Source organism: Paroedura picta, chromosome 2 (genome assembly GCF_049243985.1).
Source record: "Paroedura picta isolate Pp20150507F chromosome 2, Ppicta_v3.0, whole genome shotgun sequence".
NCBI classification, from domain to species: domain Eukaryota; kingdom Metazoa; phylum Chordata; class Lepidosauria; order Squamata; family Gekkonidae; genus Paroedura; species Paroedura picta.
In genome coordinates, this window is record NC_135370.1 from 5,681,306 (window position 1) to 5,693,757 (window position 12,452).

The 12,452-nt window shown below is 46.9% G+C and overlaps 1 protein-coding gene across 7 annotated transcripts in view; it reads left to right on the forward strand.

Annotated features, from left to right (window-relative positions):
• The window catches only part of PIKFYVE (phosphoinositide kinase, FYVE-type zinc finger containing), a 241,446-nt gene that overhangs the window by 41,065 nt on the left and 187,929 nt on the right, over nt 1-12,452 (forward strand). For 6 of the 7 annotated variants that reach the window (XR_013227979.1, XM_077319274.1, XM_077319275.1 and 3 more), the window contains exon 4: nt 6,782-6,897. Coding sequence is in view for 6 of the 7 variants with exons in the window: in XM_077319274.1 (XP_077175389.1) it covers nt 6,782-6,897 (116 nt within the window). In the remaining variant the exon portion in view is untranslated. Of the gene's footprint in view, nt 1-144; nt 450-6,781; nt 6,898-12,452 lie in introns of those variants that run through there. The other variant, XM_077319277.1, reaches the window with a different exon arrangement.

Below are 12,452 nucleotides of genomic sequence, written 5' to 3' on the forward strand. Positions count from 1 at the left end.
GTGAAAGGAAGGGGGAGCAGAGGCTGGCACCACCCACCCCCCAGCATCCTCCTCCTTCTTCACTCCTCCACAACTCGCTCGCCCGGCCCTTTGGGAGCTTTCTCTTTCTCTCTCTCTCCTCCTCCCACTTCAGAGTCTTATGTGTGAGAGAGGGCCCGTTGCTGCCGCGGCGAGGTGGGGCGTGCACGCAGGCACAAGTTTGCTGGGCCCAGCGAGTTCCGAGCCGGGAGGAGTTCACAAGATAGCAGAGTTGGTGAGCCCAGTGGGGGGGGGAGCCTCCACCTCTGCCGCCGCCTCCTCCGCCTGGCGTCCCTTAATTCTGGTCACCAAGGCCACTATGGGCAGCTATGTCTATCCCAACTGAAGTGCACCCGGCGTATAAGACGACCCCCCCACTTGGAGGCATGTTTTTCAGGGGGGAAAAGGCGTCTTATATGCCGGCAAATACGGTAGGTAATTTAAATATTAACAGAAATTGCTCTCCGAGTATCAGCCCAGGGGGGTGGGAACAAGAAATGGCATAGTGGTGGTGTTTCGTAATATATGGAGGGCCAAACATCTTGCAAAACTCAGTTTCCTCTCCAACGTTCCATAACTATATTATCAGCTATGCACAAGAATGGACATTACTTTTCAGACTTTAGGGAAGATGGCCCAAACAACCATAATTCCATTAGAAGAGGCAATCAGTGATATACATTTGTTGCTCCTTCTAAAAAGAGCGCTCTAAACTCCTTAACAGGCTTAATGGCACGTTCAGAGTGAAGCGTTTGTGTTTTTGAAGGAGATGCAGAGAACACGAGACCCCCCCCCCCCAGAGTAGGAAAGGCTATGGAACACATAAATCTTAGAAGGAAAAGCTGGAAGGGCTGTGGAGGAGTTGGCATAGTTGAATGGTTAGACAAGCCTTTCTTGGCATGGCACTGTGCAACTGCTGCTAGCAGCGCCCCTCAGCAGGAGGCAGGTAGTCAGGGGTGCCAGCGGGAAAGCAAGTGGAGCAGGGGCTCAGGTGGCGGTGGCGACGTCCCTCAGCAAAAGATTATCCCCCCCCCCGGCCCTCAGTAAAATTGTCAAGCATTGACCGGTCCCCGGTGATAAAAAGGTTGGGGACCACTGTTCTGGGGCACGGACAAGCAGGCCAGCATCAGTCATGTGAGTCTGGAAACTGCAGGAAGATCTAAATAAATATTTAGAGCCTGAAACTGTTAATAGTGAACAAGTAAATGGCTGGAGAGGCATGGGAACTGAAATAACTTTAACCTTGGCCTGGCAAATAAAAAAACAGTATTAAAACCTTACTAAGGTCAAGACTGCTATGACCAGAGAGTCTTCCTCTTAGGGTTGCCAGCTTCCATGTGAGGCTCTCTATCCCACCTCCTTCATCGGGAGTCTACTATGGGGAGAGGAAGGGAATTTTTCCACAGCTATTTTTATAAGTGAAAATTTAATGTTCAGTATTTCCCCCAAACTGGCAATCGTCAGATATCTACTGCAAGATAAAGATTAAGGATTTTATTGTGCCATAGGAAGATCCTTATTTGGTCATAAAGCTTTTAAAGGAAATTAACAGTGCTGTCCTAACATATACCCTTCTAAGCCCATTGACTCCAGTGCACTTTGAAAGATGCAATTCTGCTTAGGACTTCACTGTAAGTAGCCAGGCACCCTTACTAGTGAGTTAGTAAGAGAATCTAAGCCTTGAAAGACAAATGGTTTTTCATCCTTCCAAAGCCTGGTCATAGCACAGCCATAGTTAACTTTCCTGCATTTGTTCTTTTATTCTTTTTGTTGTTGTTGAGCTGCTTTCATTCTTGCTGATACCAGCGATGAAAAAAAGCAGTTCTTACACAGAAGCCATGTTTTGTTCTCTCTTATGTAAGAGAATGCAAAACAAAATATGTGTCTGATGGAGAATGGCGCAGCTGGTAAGAAATTCTGAAATGTAGAGAAGGCAACCCTTTCCTAAAAAAGAATGTTTCAAAGAGAGAGGAGGGTAAACTTTGGGGTAGCTGTTTCCCAGATTGTAAGGCTCTCAAGTGAAGCTATTATAAGATGTGGGTGAGTGGATTCCCAGGTGCTTTCATATCAGCTATAGTTAGCTGAAGTTATTTTACTGGCTGGCTTTAAGCTTCATTTGGTATTTTCCCCCAGCATGTTTATTTTTGTGCATGAGGTAGCTAGACTATTAAATGGTATGTTTGGAATACGGTAACTTCTGTTGCCAAAGCAGACTTTGAGCAAAGCCATGAAAGCTACCTCAAGGGAAATTCTCTTCTTGCTTTAGATTGGTTCCTTGAATTTGAGGAGACAAGGATGGGGTAGAAATGTTTTGCACAATAAATAAGATGGACAAATGTTTGCCAAATACCCTGTTCTTCGCTCCTTCAGGCTTCTTTTCACTCAGCATTTTGTTTGTAGCCAAAAATCTCTTTGGGCCATTTGCTGCCGTTATGTTTGTGTTCTCAGCCGGATTCATGGTTGCCGGGAGAATCATGGATAAGTATATCACTAGCTTATTTGTAATTACTCCTTCCCTCATCAGACACAATTAATTTGGGAGTCACTTGCAGAATGTGGACTGTTGTATTTTAATCCCCCCCCTCTGTTGCCTCAACAGCACTCATATGTCAGCTGCAAAACTACACATCTGATTCAGAATTGTCCTTCCTCATCTAAAGAGTTGTTTGGCTCAATTGGGCTTTCTTTTTAGGGGAGAGAATGCTCTGAGCAAACCGATGCCCTCCGGTGACTTGTTGAAGACCTTGGAGGAGGACTGGCAGTCCTGCCTGGTGGCTGCCATTGGCAAGATTGCTCCTGAGCACCCTCTTTGCCGTCATCTCAAACAGGCTCCGTGGTTTACTGCAGAGCTTCGGTAGAGGAAGAGGGAAGTTAGATGGCTAGAGCGAGTGTGGCGGAAGACTCATGATAAAGCAGCAAGAACATCTCATTGCATGCTTATGAGGTGGCAGTGAGATGGCAGTGAAAGCGGCAAAGTGTGATTACTTCGCAGTGGAAATCACATCTGCCAGTTCTTGCCTGGCCCAGTTATTTAGTGTAGTTCGGACTCTGACCACCCTTGAGGAAGGGCCCCAAAATAATAGTAAATTGGATCTAAGCTGTGAGGCTTTAGTGTGCTATTTTGCAGATAAAGTCTTGTCGCTCCGCCGCGACCTTACTGCCACGGTTGATACAGAAATTGAACTCAAAGCTCCATAGCCATCGTGGGGGATTAGGTTTGATGGCTTCAGGCGGCTCCCTATATCCAAAGTGGAGAAGTTGCTGAGGTCAGTGATGCCGACCACTTGTCCCCTTGATCCCTGTCTGTCATGGGTCCTCAAGTTGCGCTATCGGCAGGTAGGTGACCTGCTGAGGGATATTGTTAATCTTTCCCTCTCTTCAGGGGAGTTCCCTCAGTGGCTTAAGGAGGCAGTGGTCCGCCCTGTGCTGAAGAAACCATCTCTAGACCCATGGGACCCCCCAGCTACTGCCCAGTTTAGCATCTTGCATTTCTGGGCTGTGGCGGACCAGCTCCAAACATTTTTTGAGGAAATTTCGGCTCTTGATCCATACCAGTTGGGCCATGGGGTGGCGAGTGCACTTGTCGCTCTGATGGATGATCTCCAGTGCCAACTGGAATGAAACAAGTTGGCCATTCTCCTGTTTCTAGATCTGTCTGCCACTTTCGATGTGGTCAACCACAAGCTCTTGGCCAATTGCATTGCTGAAACAGGATAGGAGCTACAGCTCTTAAATGGCTGACCTCCATCCTTAAGAACAGGTTGCAGAGGGATGCAGTGGGAGATGAGTTGTCTGACCCCTTTGCACTGCTGTGCAGTGTGCCACAAGGGATGGTACTCCCTCCCACTTTATTTAACATCTATATGTGCTCTCTTGCCCAGTTGGTCTGGAGTTATGGGCTGGGCTGTCACCAATAAGCAGATGATACCCAGCTTCATCTTCTGATGGATCTCCATCCAGACTCCCCTCCCCCCCGATACATTTGCCAGCTGTTTGGAAGCTGTAACTGGATGGATCAGGAAGAGTCGCCTGAAATGCAAACCCTCCAAGACGGAGGTCCTCTGGCTGGTTAGGAAGGGGCAAGACCAAGAAGCACACCTTCCCTGCCTGGATGGGGTGCAACTGTCATCTGTACCGCCAGCCCGGAATTTGGGAGTGATTTTTGATGCCTCCCTGTCTAGTGACTACCAGGATACATTTTCCTTTATCAGAACATATAGGAATAACAAAGCTGAGGCTGAGATCACTAAAGTAGCTCAGATGGCGTTTTTCCATCTGCGCCAAGCCCAGCTACTAGCACCCTACTTGTCCCCAGAGCACTTGGCCATGCAACGGTCACATCTAGGCTAGATTTCTGTAACTCGCTCTACGCGGGCCTACACTAGTCCCTGACCCGGAAATTACAATTGGTACAAAATGCAGTTAATGGCAGAAAGTGAAGAGGAACTAAAGAGGCTGTTGATGCGGGTGAAGGAGGAGAGTGCAAAAGTTGGCTTGGAACTCAACATCAAGAAAATGAAGATCATGGCATCTGTCCCTCTCAGTTCCTGGCAAATAGATGGGGGGAAAATGGAGATAGTGACAGATTTTATTTTCCTGGGCTCCAAGATCACTGCAGGTGGGGACTGCAGCAAAGAAATTAAAAGACGCTTGCTCCTGGGGAGGGCAGGATGTTGTTTCTGTTGGCTGCAGAGGAGAGGACACACAGTAATGGGTTTAAACTTCAAGTACAACGATATAGGCTAGATATCAGGGGAAAAAAATCACAGTCAGAGTAGTTCAGCAGGGGAATAGGCTGCCTAAGGAGGTGGTGAACTCCCCCTCACTGGCAGTCTTCAAGCAAAGGCTGAATACACACTTTTGTTGGATGCTTTAGGATGGTTAGGGCTGATCCTGCATTGAGCAGGGGGTTGGACTAGATGGCCTGTATGGCCCCTTCCAACTCTATGATTCTATGATTCTATGAAAGCTATGGCAAATCTAGACAGCATCCTAAAAAGCAGAGATATCACCCTGCCAACAAAAGTGCGTTTAGTCAAGGCTATGGTCTTCCCAGTTGCAATGTATGGCTGTGAAAGTTGGACCATAAGGAAGGCTGAACGTCAAAGAATTGAGGCTTTTGAACTCTGGTGCTGGAGAAGACTCTTGCAAGTCCCTTGGACTACAAGGCAAACAAACCGGTCAGTCCTAGAGGAGATCAGCCCTGACTGCGCCTTAGAAGGCCAGATCCTGAAGATGAAACTCAAATACTTTGGCCACCTTATGGACTCCCTGGAAAAGAGCTTAATGCTGGGAGCAACTGAGGGAAAAAGAAGAAGGGGACGACAGAGAATGAGGTGGCTGGATGGAGTCACTGAAGCAGTAGGTGCAAACTTAAATGGACTCCGGGGAATGGTAGAGGACAGGAAGGCCTGGAGGGTCATTGTCCATGGGGTCGCGATGGGTTGGACATGACTTCGCACCTAATAACAACAAATAACACAATATGCAGTGGCATGGGTCTTCCTTTTTGGTTCTGGATCCTACCTGGTGGAAAGAGCTCCCGGATGAGCTGCGGGACCTGTTGGCACTCTCTGAGTTCTGCATGGCCAGTAAAATGGAGCTCTTCTGCCAGGAATTTGGTTGAGGCCCGGTGGAAACCGTGGGGTTGGGATTTGACTGGCCCAGAGGTTCTAAGGGTTTCTCTGATAACTCAACACAACTGAACTCTACTTGATGTTAGTGAGGTCTCCTTGCTGTCAGAGTTGATTTTGCATCCCTTAAGCACAAGTGTGGTCCTGTTGATGTGCGAAATTTCTCTCAGAATTTAATGTATGTTTAAATGAAATTGATGGAAGTGGATTCCGCTTTTCCATAATATTAATTGGACCTGATGTACACCTTCAGTTCATTACACTCTGAATATGTTGAGTAACGACCCCTTAAGGCAGCCTTTCTTAACTTTTTCTTTTCTTTTGAAGAGCCCCTAAAACATTCTTCAGGCTTTGAGAAACTCCAGAAGTGACAGAATCATGCAAAATATGGCTGGGAAGTATAGCTGGGTACACACCCACCTAGGGCCTCTTCTCTTCCCTTCCCATCCGCTCCAGGCCCATCGTTGGCCATTTTGGGAGGGGATGGGTGGCCCAATATCTTTAAACCGCTCCTCCGTGTCATTCCAGGGCCAAGTGGCCACGCGCGGCTCCCCATTGGCTACTTGGCCCGTCCTCGGCCGTCTGGGGAGTCGCCGTGGGAAGAAGAGCCTTTGCAGGTGAGTCCTACAGGGTTCGCCACTGGGAAAGGAGCAGGGCCGCCGCATCAAAGACGCAGTGGCCCTGCTCCTTTCCCGCCAGCCACGGAGCCATCTTGGCCGGGGGGGCGAGGCTGCGGGAAAGGAGCAGGGCTGCCGTGCCGACGACGCGGTGGGCACTGCTCCTTTCCCGCCCACAACAGGGGCCATGGCTGGGGAGGCCAGGGACGCCAGGCCTTTGACACAGCCAGAACAGCGGGGCTGCCGCGTTGCAGAATTAACTCCCATCCATTCGGGAAACCTTCCCAGGGTTTCACGAAAACCTGGTTGAGAAAGCCTGCCTTAATGTAATTAGACCTGTGTTTCTGACTTGATTGGCCTGATTTATACTGAGCTTTGAAACCCACTTTTTTCACTGTTTGCTTTGAACTTTTAACGGACCTAAAGTTGCATGGGTATGTTCTTAGAAAAACAACGCTTTGTAAGAGGTAGCTGCTTGGAATTTATTTCAGATTGTCAACCTTTCAATTTCAGAGAGTCGAAGAAAAGATCCCCCCCTCAGTGGTCATGATCCTCGGACAGCTGTTCAGCTCAGAAGCCTCACTACAGTCTTGAAACGGCTCAAAGAAATCATGGAAGGAAAAAGCCAGGTAATGCATTATGCATGTTTTAATGCAATGTAATGGTGTAGGGTTTCTGTAAAACAGTGCTTTGAGTTGCAAGGCCTCTGACGTGTACTTATTTATTTGATGACTAGGGGCAAAGCCCGTTGTATCCTGGAATACAACAGGCACCAAACCTTGGCAGTGGGAAGAGGAAGAGTTGTCCAGTGTGTAAAGGCATGGGGTTGAACATGTGTGTTGTGTGGGAGGTTGTGGTGGCATGGTGATAAATGAGGGCATGGATGTAGAGAGATGGGTGTCAAGAACCTGTGGTTTGGAATGTCCGTTGAGTGTGGGAAAGGACTGACCTTTGGGAATTGTGACATAGTGGTTACAGATGAGTTTTCCAGAGCCATGTCTTCAGATATGTGAAAGGAAAATCAGACTGGAGATTCTTCTTAGGGGGAGATTACATGGCAACCAATTCCTCCCAGCTCTGCGTCATTTCCCTTCTTGTGTGAATTAGGCCACAGACATTGAAATGTCCCCCTGCCCTAATCCACATGGGGTAGTCACAGCACATCGGTGTGCACCCTGCTTTTTCTTTCTCCATTTTTTTACTGTTGATAGAATTATAGAATCATAGAGTTGGAAGGGACCTCATGGGTCATCGAGTTCAACCCCCTAAACTATGCAGGACACTCAGATCCCAATCACTCATCTACTGTGCCTTCACAGAATCATCCTCTCAATCAGATGGCTATCTAGCCTCTGTTTAAAAATATCCAAAGATGGAGAACTCACCACCTCCCAAGGAAGCCTGTTCCACTGAAAAACCGCTCTGTCAGGAACTTCTTCTGGATGTTTAGATGAAATTTCTTTTGAATTAATTTTATCCCATTTGTTCTGGTCTGTCCCTCTGGGGCAACAGAGAACAATTCTGCTCCATCTTCTATATGGCACCCTTTTAAATACTTGAAGATGGTTATCAAATCCCCTCTCAGTCGTCTCCTCTCTAGGCTAAACAGACCAAGCTCCCCCAACCTTTCTTCATACGTGTTGGTCTCCAAGCCCCTCACTATCTTTGTTGTCCTCCTCTGGACACGTTCTAGTTTGTCAACATCCCTCTTCAATTGGGGTGACTAAAACTGAACACAGTACTCCAAGTGAGGCCGAACCAGAGCAGAGTAAAACGGTACCATCACCTCCCGTGATCTGGACATGATACTCCATTTGATACAGCCCAAAATCCCATTTGCCTATTTAGCCACTGACTCACACAGCTGACTCATGTTCAATGTATATCCTACTAAGACTCCTAGATCCTTTTCGCACATGCTACTGCCAAGACAAGTCTCCCCCATCTTATATTGGTGTATTTGGTTTTTCCTACCTAAATGCAGAACTTTACATTTGTCCCTATTAAACTTTATTTTATTCATTTTAGCCCACTTCTCGAGCCTATCAAGATCATCCTGTATTCTGTTGCTGTCTTCAGTTGTGTTTGCTACCCCTCCCAGTTTAGTATCATCTGCAAATTTAATAAGTATCCCCTCTAATCCCTCATTTATAAATATATTGAACAACACAGACCCCAGGACAGATCCTTGGGGTACTCCGCTTGTCACTCTTTTCCAAGAAGATGAACTATTAACAAGTATCCTCTGGGTACGATTTGTCAACCAGTTATTGATCCACCTGACAGAATTAGGATCCATACGGCAATTTACCAACTTATCAACAAGAATATCATGTGGAACCTTACCAAAAGCTTTACTGAAATCCAGATAAACTATGTCCACGGCATTCCCCTGATCCAGCAAGGTAGTCACTTTCTCGAAAAAAGAGATAAGGTTGGTCTGACATAACTTGTTCTTGTGAAACCCATGCTGAGAAATCACAGCTCTCAGTTCCAGCTGCTCAAGGACCAAGTGTTTGATTATTCGTTCCAAAATGTTGTCAGCTACAGATGTCAAGCTGATGGGTCGATAATTACCCTGATCCTCCTTTTCCCCATTCTTGAAGAGGGGGACAACATTTGCCCACCTCCAATTGTCTGGCACCTCACCTGTTCTCCAAGAAGTGTCAAAAATAATGGACAGAGGTTCCGAGATGACATCTGCAAGTTCTTTTAGTACCCTTGGATGCAGTTCATCTGTCCCAGAAGACTTTGTTTCATTTAAAGAAACTAGGTGTTTGTGAACTATTCCAACAGTGATCCTAGGCCACCATTCCCATCCCCCGTGTTGTGTTACTTTTTTGGCACATTGATCACTGTTTTCCTCACAAGAGAAAACTGAGGAGAAATAAGAGTTAAGCAGTTTACCCCTCACTACTTCATCTGTTATAATTTCAATTTCTTGCCCTCGCAGTGGTCCTAAGGTGTCCCTATTCTTTTTCTTGCTTGAAATATAACTAAAGAAGCCTTTTTTTGTTACGTTTAGCATTTCTTGCTAACCTAAGCTCATATTGAGCTTTAGCTTTTCTAACACTCCCCCTATAATTATTGGTTATTTGTTTATACTCATCCTTGTAATAAGGCCTTCCTTCCATTTCCTAAATTACTCGTTTTTATTCCTCAAATCATATGACAGCTGCTTATGGAGCCAACTTGGCTTCCTTAGGCTCCTTCCATCTTTTTTTCTCAAGGGAATTGTTTGTGATTGAGCCTTCAGTATTTCACTTTTAAGAAACTCCCAGCCCTCTTGGACTCCCATCTCTTTTAAGTCTTTCTGACCACGGGACTCTACGCAACATACCTTTAAGTCTGTGAAAATCAGCTTTCCTGAAGTCCAGTCTATACAAATGACTACGTAAAGGTTTTCTCTTTCCCACAATTGAAAATTCCAAAAGCACATGGTCACTGCTGCCAAGTGTGCCCACTACTTCCTCCTCATCTACCAGTTCTTCCCTATTGATGAGAATCAAGTCTAAAATAGCAGAGCCCCTGGTTCCCCTCTACTTTCTGGGAAATGAAGTTGTCGGCAGGACAAGTTAAGAATTTAACGGAGTTTGCATTTTTAGCAGAGTTGGTCTTCCAACAGATTTATGGGTAATTGAAGTCACCCATGACCACTGTTTCCCCCTTTTTTGAAAATTGTGTAATTTGGTCTAGCAGTATCTCATTCAAATCCTGTGACTGGCTTGGTGGTCTATAGCAGACCCCCACAATAATACCACTCTCATTTCCTACTCCTTTTATATTTACCCAAATACACTCAACTGAACTTTCATGCTCAGGTACCTGTATTTCACCACAAGTATAAATATTCCTAACACATATTGCTACACCTCCCCCCTTCTTTTCTTGTCTGTCCCTTCTGAATAGGCAAAAATGGCTACTTTGGAGGCCGAACTGAGGCATTGTATGATCTTGACGTCCCACCTCCAAACCTCCAGGAATATTTCCAACCCACGGGTAGCCAACCTCCAGGTGGGGCCTGGAGAGCTCCTGGAATTGCAGCTCATCTGCAGAGTATAAAGATCAGCTCCCCAGGCAGAAAGAGCTGCTTTGGACATGGTTGTTGTGGAGAAGAAACATTTAAGGCCTCCCACACAGGTTGTTGTTGACTTGAAAGTCTTGAGGCCCACTGCACAGGGTTGTTGTGCAGATGAAACAGGAGACAAAAGAACCTCCACAACAGCATCCAGTGTTGTCTGCAGAATAACGCAGTGCAGTAGGTCTCAAATCTGCAGAGAGTTGCAAAGAAGAAATACACAGGGCTTGGCTGTGTCCTCCTTCTAGCAGCGAGGCCAGCCAGAGCAGCATTTTAAATGAGAAGGGGCGTTTCTGTGGCGTCCATGTCAGACAACTGTTTGGCAGAAGGAGAAAACTCCCCCCCTCAAAAGGAATGCCCACACCCATGCCCTCAGACTCCCCTGCATTGCTCCCCTCAGTCAGGAGCTGTCAGGGGCTCCTTCACAGCAGGTCTGAAGGGAGGGGGAGGGAGGGAGCACACTCACCAGCCACCTGCCAGCTCTGTCAGTGTTCTGAGGCAAAGTGTGGGAAGTGGTTGGGCGTGACAGTTAAGACAGCGAAAAGGGCTGATGCGGCCTGTCCAAGCCTCCGTTCTCACACCTCCCCGTCAGCCCTATTGACCTCTCCTTGCAGTGGTCACGGGCAGTGATGTCTCCAGGTTGCCCGTGGCTGGGCTCGGTGGGCGGATTCTGTCAGGACTTTGGCCCAACGTCCTGAGTGGGCGTGACCTGTCCAAGGCAGGGCCCAATCGCACATCCTGATTGGGCCTTGCCTCAGACAGGCCACTCCCTGTCTCCGCCCACCCACCTCTTAGGCTGTTAATTTAACAGTGAAGTCCTGTTAAAGATTTTTAGGCCATTCCTCTCTGCACAGCAAATCTGGGGTGGTGTACATCAGAGGTTAAATATACAGTTGTTAAAATATTAAAATGCAGTTTAAAACTAATCAAAACCCAGTAACTTTACTAATTAGAGTGGTGTTCCCATAGTTGTTAGTGGAGTTGCTCAGCTTTTTAAAATCTAATTTTTCCTCTAGTGGGATGCGGGCCCCAGTTTGATGTTCTGCTTGCTCATTTTGGCCTCAACAGTATACCTGGTGAAAGAGCACTGTTTTACAGGCTGGGTGGGTGGGCTCTGTAAAACAGGCTTTAGTAGTTCTGAAAGTACCCAGATTGCTTCTGGTAGCTCTAGTACGCTGGAGCCAGGGTTGAATGTTGGTTGTGGGCCAGCCCTTCCAGTTGACTGTGCTTGCCCTTTTCATCATTCTGTTTTGTGTTTTGGAATCCAAAACCGACCCTGGAAACAGTATCTATCATATATTTGTTATTCCTATATGTTCTGATAAAGGAAAATGTATCCTGGTAGTCACTAGTGAGAGGTCTTAAGCGGGATTAAAGAGAGTAATGGAGAAGCTGGAAGGGTCAGAAGTTGGAATGGATCCTTCATATGTTCTGTACACTGGAATACCACTTGCTTGTGGTCCACAGTAGGGGCAGCTGAATTTTTGTTTGATGTGTGTTGTTTTTTCAAAAACATCTGGTTGGCCACTGTAGAAAATGGAAGCTGAACTAGAGGGGTACCAAGATCATAGTTCACCTAGGGTGCCCAAAAACTCTGGGCCACCCCAGATCTTCCACAGCCTGGACTCAACCAAATTCCTGGTGGAAGAGTTCCATCTTGCAAGCCCTGCAGAACTGTGTTAGCTCCATCAGGGTCCACAGTTCTTTAGGGAGCTCATTACACCAGGTTGGGGCCAGGGCCAAGAAGGCCCTGGCTCTGGTTGATGCCAGGTGTACCTCCCATGGTCTGGGACCACCAGCAGATTCAAAACTGCAGAGCGAAAAGCCCTGTGAGGGGCATAAGAAGACCGGTGGTACCTCAGATATGTGAGGTCCAGACTGTAAATGGCCTTGAAGGTTAATACCAAAACCTTGAACTTGATCCAGAATGCAATTGGCAGCCAATGCAGCTGCCTCAGCACTGGCTGGATACCAGCCCTCAAAGATGACTTGGACAGGATCCTAGCAGCTGCACTTTGCACCAATTGTAATTTCCAGGTCAAGGACAAGGGAAGGCCCCCATAAAACAATTTACAGAAATCTGGAATTGACTGTTACATGGATCAC